Source organism: Sciurus vulgaris (genome assembly GCF_902686455.1).
Source record: "Sciurus vulgaris genome assembly, chromosome: 11".
NCBI classification, from domain to species: domain Eukaryota; kingdom Metazoa; phylum Chordata; class Mammalia; order Rodentia; family Sciuridae; genus Sciurus; species Sciurus vulgaris.
The window spans coordinates 40,875,972-40,894,469 of NC_136472.1; the positions used below are offsets into that span (position 1 = coordinate 40,875,972).

At 34.3% G+C, this 18,498-nt stretch overlaps 1 protein-coding gene across 1 annotated transcript in view; it reads right to left on the bottom strand.

Annotated features, from left to right (window-relative positions):
• The window catches only part of ELP4 (elongator acetyltransferase complex subunit 4), a 242,345-nt gene extending 224,587 nt beyond the window's left edge, over positions 1–17,758 (bottom strand). The window contains exons 1-2 of the mRNA XM_079105479.1: positions 17,490–17,758; positions 10,590–10,625 (exon numbers count right to left, since the gene is read on the bottom strand). Of these exons, the coding sequence (XP_078961605.1) occupies positions 10,590–10,625; positions 17,490–17,712 (259 nt within the window). The 5' untranslated portion in view covers positions 17,713–17,758. The remainder of the gene's footprint in view (positions 1–10,589; positions 10,626–17,489) is intronic.
• Positions 17,759–18,498: the final 740 nt, after the last annotated feature.

Consider the following 18,498-nt stretch of genomic DNA (forward strand, 5'->3'; position numbering starts at 1 on the left):
CTTACTGGACCGGCCATATTGCTTCTTGAAATCAGGATTTTTCCATATATTTTTTTAACCAGTTTAGTAACTTATTTGTTCAAATTCTCCCAAAATAGTCTTTTGAGAAGCTTTCCTTAAGGCTAGATGAGATCGCTACCATGCTCTGGAGCACCCTGAAACCTCTACGGTAGCTTTTAATACACAATATTGAAATTTCTGCACAAAGATAAACGATCTGTATGGCAGAGAATGCATATTATATATTCCTAGGGCTGGGCACATAGTATACACATATTCAGTACTTGTAGAATTAATTAAGGAAAAAAAGGACAAATGAAAACCTTGTTTTACAAATCAGCAAATATCTATCATTTCTTAATATGGAAGTCCAAATGAGCTACCCTATCATTTTAAGATTGCACTCAAAGTCACCAATGACTTTCCATGTTTTGTTTGTTTGTTTTGGGTACTGGACATTTTAACCCAGGGGAGCTTTACCAACTACATTCTCAGTTCTTTTTTATTTTTATTTTTAAATTTTGAGACCGGGTCTCATTAAGTTGCTAAGGGCCTTGCCAAGTTGCTGAGGCTGCCCTTGAATTTGAGATTCTTCTGTCTCAGTCGACAAGCTGCTGGGATTATGGGGAGTGTGCCACCAAAGCCAGCACCAATGACTTTCTAACTGTCAATTTGTTGGACATTTTAAAATCCTTATTTATGCATGGCAGTTATTATCATAGACAATTTTTGTCTTAGAACTACCTTCTTCTTTTCTACCACTATCCCCAGTTTTTATGATACCCTTGTTCCCAATTTCCCCATTTCTCTAGCTAGTCCATATGAAGAGTTTATATGGGGTTTTCAATTTTTGGCATATAAAATTTGTATGTTTTTGCATGCACTACTTGAAACAATACAACCAAATCTTACCCTTAATGACATCTGAAACTTCCATGATTTTCTTACCAGTTTAAGTTACTAAAAATTGGAACAATCAAATTAAAACTTCAAAATTCAATGCAAAGCTTTCCTCCTCCTTCAGAGTAGACCAAGGCTTTTGGCTTGAAAGTCTTAGGAACACCAAGAGGGGTGAGGAAGGAGTTCTGAAATATCTCTTTCCCCAAGTGCTCTCTCCAAGTCCTACTTCCTGTTATTGAGAAAGCAGAGAAAGAGAAGGAATAAGCTGTATAATTGCCTGTCTTGCACAAGATGGGAAATGTTCCTAGTTTCACTCTGACTTAGTCCATTTAAGTCTGCTACTTGCAGCCTAAAAAGTGATGGTGGTTTCCACGTAGGTGGTAAAGCATGGGTCTCATGAGTGGTACTGTTTCATTTGGCCCCATTTGTTACTGAAGAGCCCCTCAAAGAGGTAGAATATAGTATTTTTTTGGCAGGGAGGGAACTGGTTGGTAATTCATACTCAAATTCTTTGGAAATGTTAGCTCTCACCATCATTATTATTCCATCTGTAGTTATAAAATCTCTTCCAGCAGGTCTCCCTCTTTTTTCTACATTAGAAGAGGAAACAGTCTCGATGTTGCAGAATATTGACAAATCTTAGGAGATATGGGCTGTTTTTCCCAATAACTCTTTTGTCCTGCATTACTCACTTTGATAGGCTTATAGGTTCTGGAGTTGAGCAAACAAACAGGAAACAAGAATGTCAGTCACTGCTGCTTTTAAGCACCTTCAATATCATGACTGACACCCTTACTTGCCTTAATTTTTGTCATGAACATTGCACTCCTGCTGTCTCCAGTCTGTGACTTATTTTGCCTAGTACTGGTAGTGATGGTGGCAAAGTTATGAGGAGTAGTTGCTAGTTCTTTGGGCCTGCAACGGGCTGTCTAACCCTAATTGTGGTTAGGGGAATCTTAAAGTTTGTCTTCCTTTCTTCACTGCAGACTATAGTTATAAATTCTAGGGTACCTGATACGCTGTTAAAATAGCAAATAGCTCATCTTATTGAACACTAACCATATGCTAAAAACTTCAATATACTTCTCATACATTAATTTACTTAATCCTAATAATAACCATGTAAGACAAATGTTATTCATTCCTTTCTTAAAGATGAAGAAAGCCTTAGACTGCTCAGAATCAGAGGCAAGTTATACATGCTACTTTAAAAATATAAAGTTATATACAAATTTGCATGTAATTTCAAAGAGCTAAGAGATTTCTTAAAGTTCCATCCAGGGACCTCAAGAATAAACCTGAGCATTTCAATACATGTTCATGACATCAACTAAACTATACACCAAATAAAACAGCTAAATAATGTCAAGAAATTCTAAATCTTTCTTATCTATCTTAAGTTCCCTTCCTTCCATTCTTGCCCCCTCTCCCCTCCTTCCTTCCTTTTACAGTGGTAGGAATTAAACCCAGGGCCCCACACATGCTAGGGAAGTACTCTGAACACCAAGTCACATTTCCAATCCCTCTAGCCTAAATTTCATGCCCCAATACCTCATTGTTTATTAGGTGAATGACTTGGGTTTTCCACTGGTACCTAAAACTCATTATGTTTAAACTGAATTCAATATTTGCTCATTTTTTTTCTTTTCTGCCTTCACCTAATGTTATTAACTTCAAACATTTCCAGGTCAAAAATCTGGGAGTCATCCTAGCTCATGGTTCTCCTTCACCTCCCACGTTTGTATAGTATAAAGGTAGAATTCAACTTTCTTGAATGTATGAAAAAAAGAAAACTGAAAAAAGGAAATGGCATTTCATATCAGAATAGTATAAGCATAATTAGTTAAAATTCAAAATCTAATAAATATGGTAGTAAATTTATGACTAAAGTATTGAAAGTATGGTAACAGACATCACTTTATGTTTAAGGCAGTGAGTAGTTTCCATCACTGCAAGTTTTATTTTGTTATTCGTCTTTCATAGTTATTTTTTAATTAATTGCTCAACATATTCCATTATCACCTGTTTTATAATTATAAATTGTCTTTAGCAGTTGTTATGGTGTAGATGTGAGGTGTTCTCCAAAATCTCATATTCGAGATAGTATAAGAAAGTTTAGAGGTGACAGGGATGGGTTATGAGAGCCTTAATCAGTGCATTTTTCTCCTTATAGGAATTAACTGGATGCTAAGTATAGACTGGTAGGATGTGGCTGGAGTAGGTGGGTCATTGGGTCATGCTTTTGGGATATATATTTTACCCCTGGTGAGAGGAGAAGTCTCTCTCTGCTTCCTTGAGGCCATGAACTGAGCCACTTTCCTCCACCACAATCTTCTGCCATGATGTTCTGCCTCACCTTGGGCACAGAGCAATGGAGTCAGCAGTTTAAGGATTGAGATCTCTGAAACTATGAGTGACAAATACACTTTTCCTCCTCTAAAATTGTTCTTGTTGAGTCTTTTGGTCACAGCAGAAAAAAAAGAAACCTGACTAAAATAGCAAGCCTTTCCCAAATAAATCATTTATTCTTTCTGTCTCTACATGATTTCCATGATCAGAGTTCAGTTTACTAAATAAGGCTAATTTAAATAAAGTATAATGAGTACATGATAAGGTAAAGAAATACAATAGAACTACATAGAAGGAATACTGAGAATGGGCAAGTAGAAGAGGAAAGAAAGTAGCAGTTATAAAAGACTTTCTGGAAAAGAAAATAGAGACCTAAAAAATAATTGAGAGTTAGGAAAAGAGAGGAAAATAAGAGGTACCTAGAAAGAACATAAGCAAAGGTATAGATAGAGAAAAACAAAATAGTACTTGGATGGAATTAAAAGTTTAAGGTGATAAAAGCAAACGTTGAGGAGGGACAGTAAGCAGATGAGAACAGATAAGGCTAAGGTGAATCAGCAGTGGAGATGGGTTAAGACTTTATGGTCCAATTTTAGGAGCTTGGAACTTACGCTAAGATAAGTTAGGAGCACAGAAAGATTTTAAGTATAAATATGTCCTGATAAAATTTTCATATTAGTTTATTCTGACAACAGTATGACAAGGGGTTGAAGCAAAGGAAATAGTAAACACAGGGAAAACTTAAGCTGTTACTATGATTTCAGTGAGCTACGCATTTATGAATATGTTACAACAAAACCTGCTCTTCTGTATAATAATATGTTCTACTAAAGAAAAAGATAATTTCAGTAAGAGTTGTTTAATATGGCCTGAATTAGGGTAGTAGTAATAAGTATGGAGGGAAATGGAGACTCACATAATATATGAAAGGTAAAAACCATCAGTGTTTAATGATTGCTGGATATACAATGTTAAAAACAAATACATCACTCCCATCTCTGGCACTATCACTTGGTAGACACAATAATCCAGGGATCATAGGAAAAGCAATAGATTTAGACAAACAGGGTAGAATTTGGAGGAAGGATGAATTAATTTTTGAGGTCCCTGGAACATATTCAATAGGAAATACTGAATAGAGAGATGCATATGCCCTTTACCTTTCTCTATGTATCCTATCTATGTAGCAATACCTAGAGATACTGATAACTTTTATTCCCTGGTCATTCCAGCTATGACAAGAACTGAGACCTCTCAGGGAAAGTATAAAGCACTAGAAGAAGGACAAGATACCAGTATTTTAAGTAAAGCATAAGAAGTCTCTCAAAACAAAAGTAGAGCCAGGTGTGGTGATGCTCCCTGTAATGCCAGAGACTCAGGAAGTTGAGGCAGAAGCACTGCAAGTTCAAGGTCAGCCTCAGCTACTTGGTGAGGTCCTAAAGCATCTTAGTACCCCGTTTCAAATTTTTAAAAAAGTGGGGGTGGGTTGGGGATATAGATTGTGGTAAAGTGTCCTGGGCTCATCCCCAGTATACCCCTCCCCCGGAAATAAGCAGTGGAGTAGAAGAAAAATCAGAACAAAATGTTAAAATGAAATTTCAAAGGAAGGGAGTGCTTCAAAGAGTGATTAAAAACATTTGCTCCAAATCAAGAAAGAAGGGGCTGAAAAGTATACTATGGGTTTAGCAATAAGAAAGTCATTACTATGTCTAAAGTTTTCAGTGAAATGGAGGTACCCACAGTAAATTGAGGAATGATTAAAATATGAAAACATGTAAGTATACACTCTACAAGAGGTTTGACTAAGAAAGGGAAGAGGAAAAGCAAAAATGGAGAGAGAGGTAGGGTTAAATGGGAAGAACTCTGATGTGAGGTCTCCTGACCATTGGGGACATGCACTTCAAGGGGATAGGGGACTCCAGCCCCTCCTCCTCTTCCTCTCTTCCTCTCACTGTTCACCATGAGGTCAACAGTTTTACCATGTGCACCCTCCATGATATGCTGCCTCACCAGAGGCCCCAAAACAATGGTGCCAATCAATCATGAACCGAAACTTACAAAACTGAAAAATAAACTCTTATCTCTTAGAAGTTAATTATCAGGTTTTTTTTTTTTTTTTTTTTTTTTTGTTGTTTTTTAAGTAAAAGAAACCTGGTTAATACAACCAGGTTTTTCCGTGTTTTTAAGTAAAGCTTGAAATTAGAATTGAGCATGAGTAAAACACACATATATAAGAACAAATAAAACAGAAGAGATTAAAGATGAGAGAAGGGAAATTGATATTGAGAGGTCCTTGGAAAGGTCGAAAGAGATAAGACCTAAAATACTGGTGAAAGGATGATTTTCAAACAGAAGGAACAGTATAACTTCCATTTGCGAATAGAGTTTGAGTTTTAAGGATTTATGGTAGAAAAGTGGATGAGTTCTCATCTGATGAGATTTTTTCCCCCATGTACAATACAAGAAATCAAGAAATCATCGCAGAAAATTAAAAAGAAAGCAGTTATGGCAGGTGTTGGGGGCATGGAAAATTAAAAGGTGACTGAGGGTACTGAAGATGAAAACAGGTGACTGGAATTATAGTAATGTCTTCTGGTCAGTGTTAACAGTTTACTTTAAAAATGAAAATACTATAGTACATAGTATAGAAGGTGTACTGGCCAAAGGTTTGTATCTCAGAGGGGTTTTTTAAAGATAAGCTATCAGGTTTTGGTATTAAATGACTTTAATGTCAGAGAAATTTGACTATGATTCTAAGTCATTGTTATGGTTTAGATAAGAGATGTCTCCTAAAAGCTCATGTGTGAGACAATGCAGGAAAATTCAGAGGAGAATAATTGAGTTAGAAGAGCCCTAACCTAATAAGTGCACTAATTCTCTGATATGGATTAACTGGATGGTAACTATGAGCAGGTAGGATGTGGCTGGAGGAGAGAGGTCATTGAGGGCATGCCTTTGGAGTTTATACTTTGTTTCTGGTGAGTAGGGCTCACTCTCTGCTCCTGGTTGCCACATCCTGAGCTGCCTTGTTCTGCCATGATGTTCTTCTGTCTCACCTTGGGTCCAAAGCTATGGAGTTATTTGACTGTGGACTGAACCTAAGAAACGAAAACAAAAACAAAAACAAAACCCAAACTTTTCCTCCTCTAAGTTCTTTGTGTCAGATCTTTTGGTCACAGCAATGTAAGGTTGACTAGGAAGCCACTACGTGTATAATTCTGGGCAAGTTACTAAGTTCTCTCAAATCTTCAATTTTATCACCTGTAAAATGTAGACATCTCATTTGATTGTTGCAAAATTAGATGACAAAAAAGATAGGTCTATGGCCATAGCATGATACCTGGCAAACAGGAAATCCCTAATAAATGTTGAATGCTTCAATAAAATACTGAAAGGTAAGATTTTAGGATATTAGTTTGTTTTCCATAAAGTAAGTGTTAAACACAGTAAATTGGAAAGGTTTGGAAGTAAACAGTAATAAATTGAGTCTAAAGAGAAAAAATACAGTATCGTGAAGATGAAAGTATTATGGAGATGAGATTACTGGAATAACTGAATTCTTAGACAATGACTAAAGTTATATTGTTATATTGTCTTCACCACCTTAGGTGAAGTATGATGTATTTAGTTGGCTATAAAGTTTCAACAAACAAACTCCTAGGAACCTTCTGGTTTATAATAGGTAAAGAGCCCGGTCTTTACCCACTGCAGATTTAGGGCCTGGTATGAGAGATCTGAAGTTTTACAATCCGAATTCAACAAGTAGGTAGGTGAGGCAAGAGACCCAGAGGAAGAAAGCTAAACTTTCTTTCTAACTAGTCCTAAGCCTATACTTTCTACTTTAGAAGGACCTGTCATCTCATTATTATATAAGCATATTCTGTTGATGCCCTCTTTTATGTACTTGTTAACATTATTTTTTATCAGAGTAAATTTTCCCTTCATCACTATTCCTATCTGTACTTTGATTAAATTTAAATCTCTTCCACACCTCTTACATTTGCATAAACATCTGCATGTTACATATGTATCGTGTGTAGTTATTCCATGTGTAACCAACCTCCTGTTTAAGTTCCTAAAAGGTACAAACCAAGATTTTATTGCCTAACAGTATGCAACACAGTATAGAAAATTAACTAAAGGTCAGATGGCTTTACTAAAGAACTGCTCTGATATAAGGATATCGTACTTCAGTTCTTTAACAAAGTCATACAATACTACTGCAAGATAAATTAAGAATATAAAATATTAATGCAATTCAGAGATTGGTAAGCTTTTTCTAAAAATATCAGAAAGTAAATATGTTAGGCTTGTGGACCAAACATAGAGTCTCTCTTGCAACTGCTTAACCCTGCCCCTACAGCATGAACCCAGCCATAGAAAAGGTGAATGAATGTATAAATTTTTATTTATAGTGATAGGTAGCCAGCTAGAAGTCTATAACTTGCCAACTACAGCATAATAAGAAAAACCCTCAAAATTTATTATGTAATGTAGAAGAAAAATATAGCTCAGCAATTTCAAGAGGAAAGAAGACAATTGATTCCTGTGAGAAAAAACCTGAAAGTGCTTAGTTTTTGCTATAATATGAAATAATGATAAATTAAAATTATGACTATTGTCTGTATTTCAATAGTATCCATTGTGATATTTCCATTTTCACTGCAAATTTTAGTAATTTGAGTTTTCTCTCTTAGCTTGACTGAGGGTTTATCAATTTTATTTATTTCTTCAAAGAACCAACTTTTCATTTTGTCAATTTTTTGGACTATTTCTCTTTTTCTCAATTTCATTGATTTCAGCTCTGATTTTAATTATTTCCTGTCTTCTACTATTTTTGGTGTTAATTTGTTCTTCTTTTTCCAAGGCTTTCAGATATACTGTTATAAAAAGTGTGGTGGACACATTCTAAGGAGATCCCCATGATTCCTGCTTCCTGGTATTCATGTCTTTGTGTAATACCTTCCCTCTGGTACAATAGCAACTGTGACTTGCTTCTAACCAAGAGCAAAGGTGGTGGGATGCCACTTCTGTTACTAAGACTGTAATACCTTTCTTGCAGAGAAACACTCTTCCTTGCTGGTTTAGTTGATATGAGAAGCCATAAAGTGAGCTGTGGTAAGGGAGGAGGATGGTCTCCAGTTGACAGGCAGCAAGGATCTGAATGCTGTTAACAACCATGTAAGCCCAGAAGCAGATTCATCCCCTGCCAAGCCTTCAGATGAAAACCCAGCCCTGGCTGACACTTTTACTCCCGGCTTATGACGGACTCAGCCAAGCTGCGCATAGACTCCTGAGACAGAAATTATAAGATGACAAAATGTTTGTTGATTTAAGCTACTAAATTTGTGTGAATATTGTTACAAAAGAATAGATGACTAATACAAAAGCACACTTAAAACTACAGTTGGGCCTCAACATACAATGGTTGGACATGATGGGTATGTAAGTTGAGGAGTCATTTGTAACTAATTGTCCAACAGTACATCATTTACTGCTACTTCTAGAATTAAAATTATGTGACTAATATAAGAGGTTACTTTAAAAACAATGCATTCATAAATGTTACATAACTTGTATTTCAATTAATGACTTCTGTTAAACCTCTTTGATGATCAATATCTCCACAAACAGATGAAAATCCTTTATTTGCCATCACTTCACTTTTGGTACTTTTAAGGTATTCCAAGCTGCAGATTGTCAGAAAGCAATTTCAATAGAAAACATCTCAAAGCCAATCAGTATTAAAGAATTAAACATGTTTTAAGAAATGTCTATTTTTCCATAATTTACTTCTCAGAGAACAGACTATCATATATTCATATTTATTTATTTTGAAATATTTGGAAGGTCTAAAGTAGACTTTTTCTGGTTTTCTGGTAGTGCTAACTAGCTCTAGTTTCCATAGGTACATTGCTACTGAAATTGTAAATATACTATTCTGAAAGGATATACATAAACTCAGGTATATACTCAGATATATACCTGAGAAAATGGTTAAAAAGCTAGAAAATTATAATGAAAAATTATTAATACAAATAACCTTTAAGCTTTAATTTTCTCATACTTCTGGAATAAAAAATAGTCCTTCAGAGATAAAATACAGCCATGCCTTAGGCTAACCACTAACTTTAAATCTCCATATTTACCCTATATTTTATAATTATTCTTCCCTTTTCAAAGACAGATTTATTTATAATATAAGTCATATTGATTTACAAACAGAGGAGAGTGATGAACCTAGCAAATAGGACTCCTAATCCACTAATCTAATTGATAAATGTTAGAATGTGTGAAAATATACAACGTTGTCAAAGGTGAGATGAGAGTAAACTAGTATTCCAAGAGCCATATGAAAGTTAATGGTTGGAGTGACTGAAAATAGGTACAAAATGATTAAATAGAATGATTTCAGAAAATTAATTTATTACATTTTATAGTCCCACCCTTTGAATATAAGTCATATTAAAGTTAGAATACTAATTTCAGTTCTAGATACAATTAAAGAGATAGTTGTCAGTTTAGAAGGCCCATCAAGAGAACAATGAGGAGAATAAGGAATGTTGAAACAATATTTCACAAGAACCAAGGGAAGAAATTATGTCTATTTAGTTAGAGAAGATCTGAGGTGATAAAATAGTTCTTTTCATACATTTCAAGTGTGTATTGTAAAAAAGTAGGTAGATTTATTCTATATTATATCAGAAGATAAAAGTAGGAAGAATAAGTGTTACAGATAAATGGATTAATTATCAATAAGGGTGCTTTTGCTCAGGTAACTACAAAGGTTTATTTTGATTCCAAGTTTCTATGATCAATACTGAAAAGTAAGGCAAATAGGATTTTACATCTAAATAAGAATTCTTATCACTTGAAGGATGAAAAAATTATGATTAGTTTGTTATTTTTCTTTCAATAGAAGACAATAATGATAAAATCTGTGATACATGTCACATCTGTGATATGCATATACATGTGTGGATATATAAACATACACATACAATAGACTTATTAGCACTTCCACTTTTCAAATAACTATAATAATCTCACCCTAAATACTGAGATTCTTCAAAAAATTAATTGACTCTAAAATGGAACACAACACATTCTGAAGATTTTTCAGTTATAAGATCTACATTTTCAGACGTATTTGCCTAGTTTATTTCAAGTTTTGATCAACACTGAATTTGAATTAGTATTTAAGGCACTTTATAATTTATCTTAACTTCTGTAAAGTTAATACTTTAAATATTTAATTTCAGAATGAATAAAACCATAATAATCATTACATGCAACAAAAAAACTGATAAGGAAGAGTAAAGCATGTATTTTATACTAACCAATCAGAAGAACTGTTCCAACAGCTAATCCTCCACCTGGAAATGAAATAAACCATGAAGAGAATTAATCTACCATTTACATTATCTTTAGCTTAAGAGTTAGGCTTTTATATATAGAACAGGTACTTCAATAACTTTAAAACTGCAGTTGTGAACAGTATTTTTAATTACCTTTGCAATAGTTTGCTAAAGGTACTATTATGAAATAATTACATATTGCATGTAATTATATACCACACATTGCAATTATTTTCATAATATACCATACTATCCTCCTTTCTTTTGTGATAGAACCATGCAGCTTTCAACATACTCTGGTTAAGCACTCCAAAATTGTTATATTTAGCAGTTGCTAATAAATTAACTCAATAGCAAAGACCTAAATGTGCACAGTAACTTTACTACAGAAGTACAACACAGAAAAGAAAGGCTATTACAATGGAAATCTGAATTTAATATTTTTCCTCAAATTAATAAGAAAAGAACTGATAATTAAAACTAATTCCTAAGAAACATACATATATACATACATACATACATACAGTCTGGACATGCTTTAAATGCATTTTGAACTTAAAATTAACAGTATTTTTACCATTTCAAACAAAAAAGGACATATCACAAAGTACATTTCAACATTACTAGAACATTTTTAAAATATATGATCAAGAACACATAACTCAGTAAATCATTAAAAATCATTTTAAATTTTAGAAAACTAAAACTATACCAAAAATTTGAGACAGTTACCTACTGATACTTTGTTCTTTGTCTGACTTACAAAAGTATTAGTATTTATGATTAATATCTCAAATGTGAACAAATTAACTTTAAAATTAAAAGTATGCATGTCAAAAAATAGAAATATATTTAAAGTAAAACTTAAAAAGAAACACTTCAAAATTGTCAGACAACAGAAGACAATATAAGTTTTGTGTGTATATGTGTGTGCAAAAAATGTAAAAGAAATATTTAGAACACCAATAAAAAAGTTTTCATGTAGAAAAACTTGATATGAAAAGTTTCTTTGATAGTATTTTTTACCTTGCAAATAACACAAATAATTGTTATGTTTGAAAGAATTTGAAATCTGGTAATGTAGGTGTACCCAGAATAAAATGAAACATGGTTCATGCAGACTGACTTACAATGAGACTTGAAATAAATTTTAAAACAATACATAGAACACTTCAAATTGTGAGAGAAGGAAATTTTTAAATAACTAGTACTTTTACATATTTTAAGTTTATGTGGGTTTACTCTAGAACTGAGTATATATCTGAATTTCACATCTAGATGAATCTCTTTATTATAGCTTTAAAAGCTATACCAGACTAAGGCACTGTTCAGAGGAGAAAATATTCACCTGAAATGCATATGATGATACCATTCATAAAGTATCAGAGCAAAAGGGTTTGCTTTTACACAAGAATAGACTAAATGTTTAATTTCACAGTTTGTGGCACATACGGATCACTATTAACATTTAATTCATTTTGAGCATTTTACATTATTTTTCAATTGCTTACTTTCCTACCTTTTATTACATGAGAAAATAAACATTTTTTTTTTACCCCAAAGTCATTTTGCATAAGAAGATGAAATAAACAACAGACACTGCATTATCTAGACTGGAGGAGGTAATATTAAAAAAGTTAGCTGCCTTTCTTAATCTATTCCCTTAACCTATTTTGTTTCCTTATATCACCTCCACTGAAACAGAGAAGTAAGGATTTTTGAAGAACCAGGGTGGAATGATAAGTTTCCCAATTAAATGAGGTGACACAAAGGACAGGTGACTCTCCTAGAGAGGTATTCAATAAAAGCTACCCTTGCCATTCCATTAATTAATTTCAAATTAAAGATAACACTAAAAGTTCACTGTTATTTGTTATATGGTAATCTCTGTAATAGTAATAATTACTAAGAATACTTCTCACTAATGAACTGGTTAAGCAAAGTATTATACAATCCTGACTAAACTAGGAAGGCTATTTTCTATAGAAATGATCCAAATGATTCTCTGTTCCTGATTTTTCAGAACACCACTCAAAAATCTTATGTGCATAAAAATTGTCATGTTTAGAAAAATTAAATATTACCTAAGACAACATAAAATAGGACCTATTGGATGACTGTTATCAGCCAAAATACTATCTTATCAGGGCTTCTCATAAAAAGGCAAGTTTTCTTTTTTCCAAATGAACTCTATTATGTATATTCACTTGATTCAAACTTAGATTGGGTCTAGAAAGAGTAGGTCATTTTGAAAGTTGCTCATTGGGAAAGTTGTAACTCACTTTATTAATGAACATAAAGCTTTGAAAATCAATCTTTTATTCTATGTATATGCTGTGACATGTACATACCTACACACACACAGGAGAAGAAGCAAAATTCATCTATTCTTTTAAACTCAATTTTAGTGAGATAAGACTTTATAGTATTTCCTGAAAATACCTTTTTATTTTTATACCCCATACTGGATATACCATGTCCCGACTCAAAGAAAAATAAAAAGCTTTTTAAAATAACCAATCACAGCAGGTTATCTTTATGTAATATATGTCTTGAAAGCTAACTTTTACTACACTGTTATATACAGTAATCCATTAGTAATTTTAAAAGCAATACAGACTTCACATTAACAGTTACCAGTTAAAGTAGAAATACTAAAATAGCATTTTATTCCATGTGAGAATACATGAGTTTGAAAGGTTGATGATACCTTAAAAGTTTGACATTTTAAAGTGCCAATGGCATCAAGATTTTGTTTTTAAAAAATAAAAACACTTAAGGTTGGGGATGTAGCTCAGTGGTAGAGCTCTTGCTTAGCATGTACAAGGCCCTGGGTTTGATTCTCACCACTGAAAAAACAAAAAACAAACAAAAAAGACTGAAACAAACACTTGGTACTTTGTCTTAAAACCAGAAAAAATATTTAGTACTTAATTTCAGAAAATTTAAGATCTGGTGATTAAATGTCCAAATTTTCCTACCTTATGGTTTTTAAAATAGAAGTAAAGGGCTTTGCTCTTGTTCTAACTCTAGTGGGTAGAAGTTAATGATTTCAGTACTGTTTTAAAGGGAGAAAATTCAATTCCACATACTACCCCAAACAAATCTGTAATTAAGCTATAAATTTGGATAAATAAGGTCAAATTAATATACTAAAATATGGACCAGAAGTGATATTTCAAAGACGGAAATGGTAATAGTTCTTCATATCAGTATTTTCCACTGTATAAAGAAATAATTTTTCTTAAAATTATAGAAAGACAATTTTTGGGAAAATGCAATATAAAAATTAGTTCATATCTCTTCCTTAGTCCATAGCAAATACTTAACTACTTAATCAATGCCACATCTCAAATTAAGTTGCAGTCATTTTATTAGCATGTCTCCCTTTTCTTTCCTGAGAGTTATGAAACACACTTGATCACAGGCGATGACCCCGCGATTGTCTGAGCAATATGGGAATCAAAATAAAGCTATTAACAGTAATAATATTCCATAGATTGAATCATATGAAACAGTTTTACCTAGTGATACAAAGGAATAAACTGTCTATATTAGTTGCTAAAATATCATAACCAGAATTATGATAGAGTCCACACTCAAGGTATATTATCCTACACTACAGATTAAGATACAGTAAAGGAAAGAAGCCCACCAGTATTTACTTTTTGAAATCAGTGTTGGAAAATAGAAACTATCATAACAGTCTTCTTCCAAATAACTCTTCTTGGATTATTATTTACCTCAAATCCCTACCTGCCATTCCCTTGATTGTCAATTTAATAAATTTCAAACAAAACAGAGTTAAGCCAGTCAAACCCACACTCACCCTTCCTTAAGCACCTTTCAGGTTAAACATACTTTACCTGCTATAATCTTTCTTTGGAAATTCCTAGGAGAAGAGAAATGGAATATCTACCTGACCAAGTCCCTTTTGTTTTCTAAAATATACGTGTGCTATTTATGTAGTGTCCTCGAATAACAGCATAAATGTCCTAGAAGGGCGAGGTTGAGAAATTGAATTAAGAAGTCTAAGAACTTAAAAAATTTAAGTGTAGCCAACTTGGGAAACATACCAAAATACATACAATAAAATGAAATTGTCAGAATAAAAAACAGTATGATTAAATCATGTTTGAAAGTTGCAGATATGGGGAATCTTCAAAATTATAAAATATTCTGAAGTAAGGAATGGAAGTATCAATGAAGCATCAAATGACTAACATTCAATTAGCCTGTGTGATGCCTTTCAAGTATATTATGTATCTATACTTAATATTACAATGATGTCACAGTGGCTGTAGTAAAATGTCCCTGAACTATATGATCGTTATAAGACAGTATTTACTTGTTACATAGTAACTACACAACATATTTGGGCAGCAATCACAATTCACAGTATGGTCTCATCCTTCTGATAACATCCTACTACCATTACATTTCATTACAATATGGCCATTAAAATAGGTTTGTCACAATCTGAGTAAAATACTATATTAGAATAATGATATAGTCTAAATTCCTTATACATATGTGTATACATATTAGCAGCCAAATGTTTCACTTTCCAAATATTTTAATGAAAAACAAATCTGAAGTGTTTGCTCTCAGGACCACACAAAACAGAACGTCAAAATACAAAAATGTCTTAATAAGTTAAAAACTGAAATACTTCTAGACAAATTATTATTACAAATGTAGTATTCCTATTATCCAACTTATCAGCTTCTGTAAATTTTGAGAATGAACTGCATAAATGTAAAATACACTTCAAAATATCCAAAAACTTATACTATTCTAATCATCTTAATATGATTTTTAGCATAAGCTTGTTAATAGTTGAATACCAGAGTTCTCCACCCCCCAAACAGATCTGGAAAATTAAAAAATTACTGTTCAAGTTTTCATTTCTGTAGAAACACATGTGGAAGGTGCTTTGAGTTCTCTTTTTGGTGGGTGCTTGAAGACTACAGTTAAATCACTGTTAGATTCAATAAGTGGTCAAAATTCCATGAAAATAATTCTCAAAACTCTGAGATAGCTGATAGTTCAGAGTACTAAATTTGAATCCTAAAGATCAGTCCACATTGTCACAAGTTTTGTGACTGTTACTTAACTTCAGAATCTGCTTTTAGAATGAAACACCTAACTTCATCCTACATGTGTCACAATCTGTTTTTTTTTTTCTACAAATTATTTTTCTTTTAACAAAGAATTTGCTAAGAAACTACTAAGTTCCAGGAACTGGGTTAGGCACATTTTGTTACTTTAATGAAGAACTGAAAGCATGATGCTACAGTTTGTGGCACTTTTATTTGGAGAGTAATAGTATTGAGTAAATGAAATTGCAAATTTCCATTGAATTAAAAAATATACGTATAAAATGACTAGCAATAGCTATGAAGCTTTAAGTTCAAATATAGGAGGACACCAAGAGAAGCTCACAGTGGAGAAAATGTGAAATAAATAGTTGCTAAATATATAATTTGAATCATTTCTTTTTGAGTATCATTGCAACTCAAGAGGACAATAGGCTTGAAACAATTAAGTCAAGATATTTAAATTTATGTGGAAATAACTGGAATCCAGTTAGGATTCAAAATAACATAATCAAGGGCTGTGGTTTAGTGGTAGAGCTCTTGCCTAGCATGCATGAGGTTTGATCCCCAGCACTACATAAAACAAAACAAAACAAAACAAAACAAAAAAACCGAAAAAAACCCCTAAACAAACAAAATGAAGGTATTGTGTTCATCTACAACTAAAAACATTAAAAAAAAAAAAGAAGAAAAGAAACAAAATAACAGAATCAAGAAGTCATACTCTTTCACATACTCTTTCACAAGTTGCTACTCTTGTTACTTTCTTCTGCCCTAAATGTTTGAAAAGCTTACCTTGCGGGGGGTCGGGGGATTATGGAAAGAAAATGTCAAGTACCAGAACAAGCAAATGCAGTATATTATGAAACTGTACCAGATATAACAGACACATACAATGAAAACAGTAATGAAATACAAGCAGACCGATTTTAACAAGACAGCATTCAGACAGAAATTAACTAATCTATAAACTTTATTAACACAGGTTTGTCTTATCAGGCTAATCTGGTCAATACTTTCAACATAACATTTATTAAACAAGCATACTCTTCAGTAGGCTTTTCATGAAAAATTACAGGAATTATAAAATCAAGTCTAAGAACTGGACTTCTTTTTTCCATTAAGATGTGAATTAAATAAAAACTTATCCATTCGCATGTAGCAGCAATCATCTCTGGGAAGCAAAGTGTATGTAGAAAAAAAGTTTTAAAAATACATATATTCAATGCAAACAGGAGTTGAATCATCAAATTACGAAGGATGGCCTTAACTACTCTGAGTCAACATACGTCTTTAGCATACAGTCTCTTAAAGCCACCATGGTTGCCTGGAGGTGAAAGGGGGAAAATACTTTTTTCAGCATTTTCTAAAGAACCCCTTCTCTCATAATGATAAAAACTTTGTAGTTTATTGCGAGCAGTGAGCTACTTGAGGTTGGTAGAAGGGTGTACTCAGACACCAGGAGAGAGTCCTAGGTGAAAGCCCAACCATTTCCATATATTAATGCTTCCCTTTCAGTAGGAAGCCTGTAGGGATTCCATCGTGATCTGCGAAAGGGTTAGTGGGCAGAGGGCGAGAAGAGAGTGGGGCACTAAAACGGGTTTAGTCAACAGCACTTAGAAATCTGGCACCCCTTCCTCCCCTCCCTCAGGCCAGGCTTTCCTTTCCACGTCTCTGAGGAAACACTGGGAGAGAGGGGAGGGAGGGGTCAAGGTGGCTCCCCGACAGGTCCCCCTCCCTAAATTTTCCCTCGGGTGAACCCACGTCTCTGTTCTGAACCGACCTAAGAGCTGGTCCAGGGCGGGGAGCCCGGTTGATACCAGCAGTTGTCCATTCCGCACCGACGGTCGCGTGCCCGCAATGGACACCAGTCGAGGGCCGCTGCTCTCGGTCCCACCGGCTTTAGGACCCCTCTTCTGGAAACTGGTGATGTTGCTCTTGCGGGCGGCCGCTGCCACAGACGTGGTACTCCCCGCGCCGGAGCTGCAGGTTGCCTCTGCCGCCATCTTGGAGGCTCGCGCGCTGACCCAATCGGAGCCCTGGGAACTCAAGCAGCCGGCCTGTCAGAGTCGGCGCCGAACTCCCGCCTCTTCTCTCTGACCGCTGCTCCTGTAGCCAATGAGACTGAGAGGTCCCTCCCGAGTCAACCAATCGCAAGGCGTATTGCTGAAAAGTGAGCAGACGTAAGGACCGAGGACTTCTGCGGGGCCCAGGTGAGAAAGACCCACCTGAGTCTTGTGTGAGGGTCTTCCGGGGTTCTTTGGGGGCAGAGGTGGGTAATATCATTCACCTTTCTTCTGGTTTTCGTTGCCTTCGTTCACGTTGAGTTAAAGAAAAGATTGGTGAAGCGATAAGCTCTAAGGGCTTAATCAAGCCATTGATTAAATTGGAGCTTACTTCCTTTCTCGATAGTAAAAACCGGAGATATTTTCCCCTGACCTTCTCTTTTGATTTCTAAGAGAAAATTCGTTCCATTCTTCATGAGGCTTTTTTTTACCCCTTAGTGATTGTATTATTTTGAAAGGATTGGAACTGTTACCTTGATGAGTTGCTTGCTGACCGTCTGGGGTTAGTTCTTTAGTAGTTAATAGTAGTTGGGTTGGATGATAGACCTTAGAGTGGAAACTCTTGAACTTTGAGACGATTTGGTTTTCCTCTGTCTGACAAAATATTCCCCTTTGGTAAGTCCCCGTAAGAAGCTTTTGTTATTTTTAATTAGTGCTTCTGGAAATCTTGGAGCGTCTTCCCATAAGCGGTGTGAATGACAAGTGTTACTCTGACAACCTTGTTCA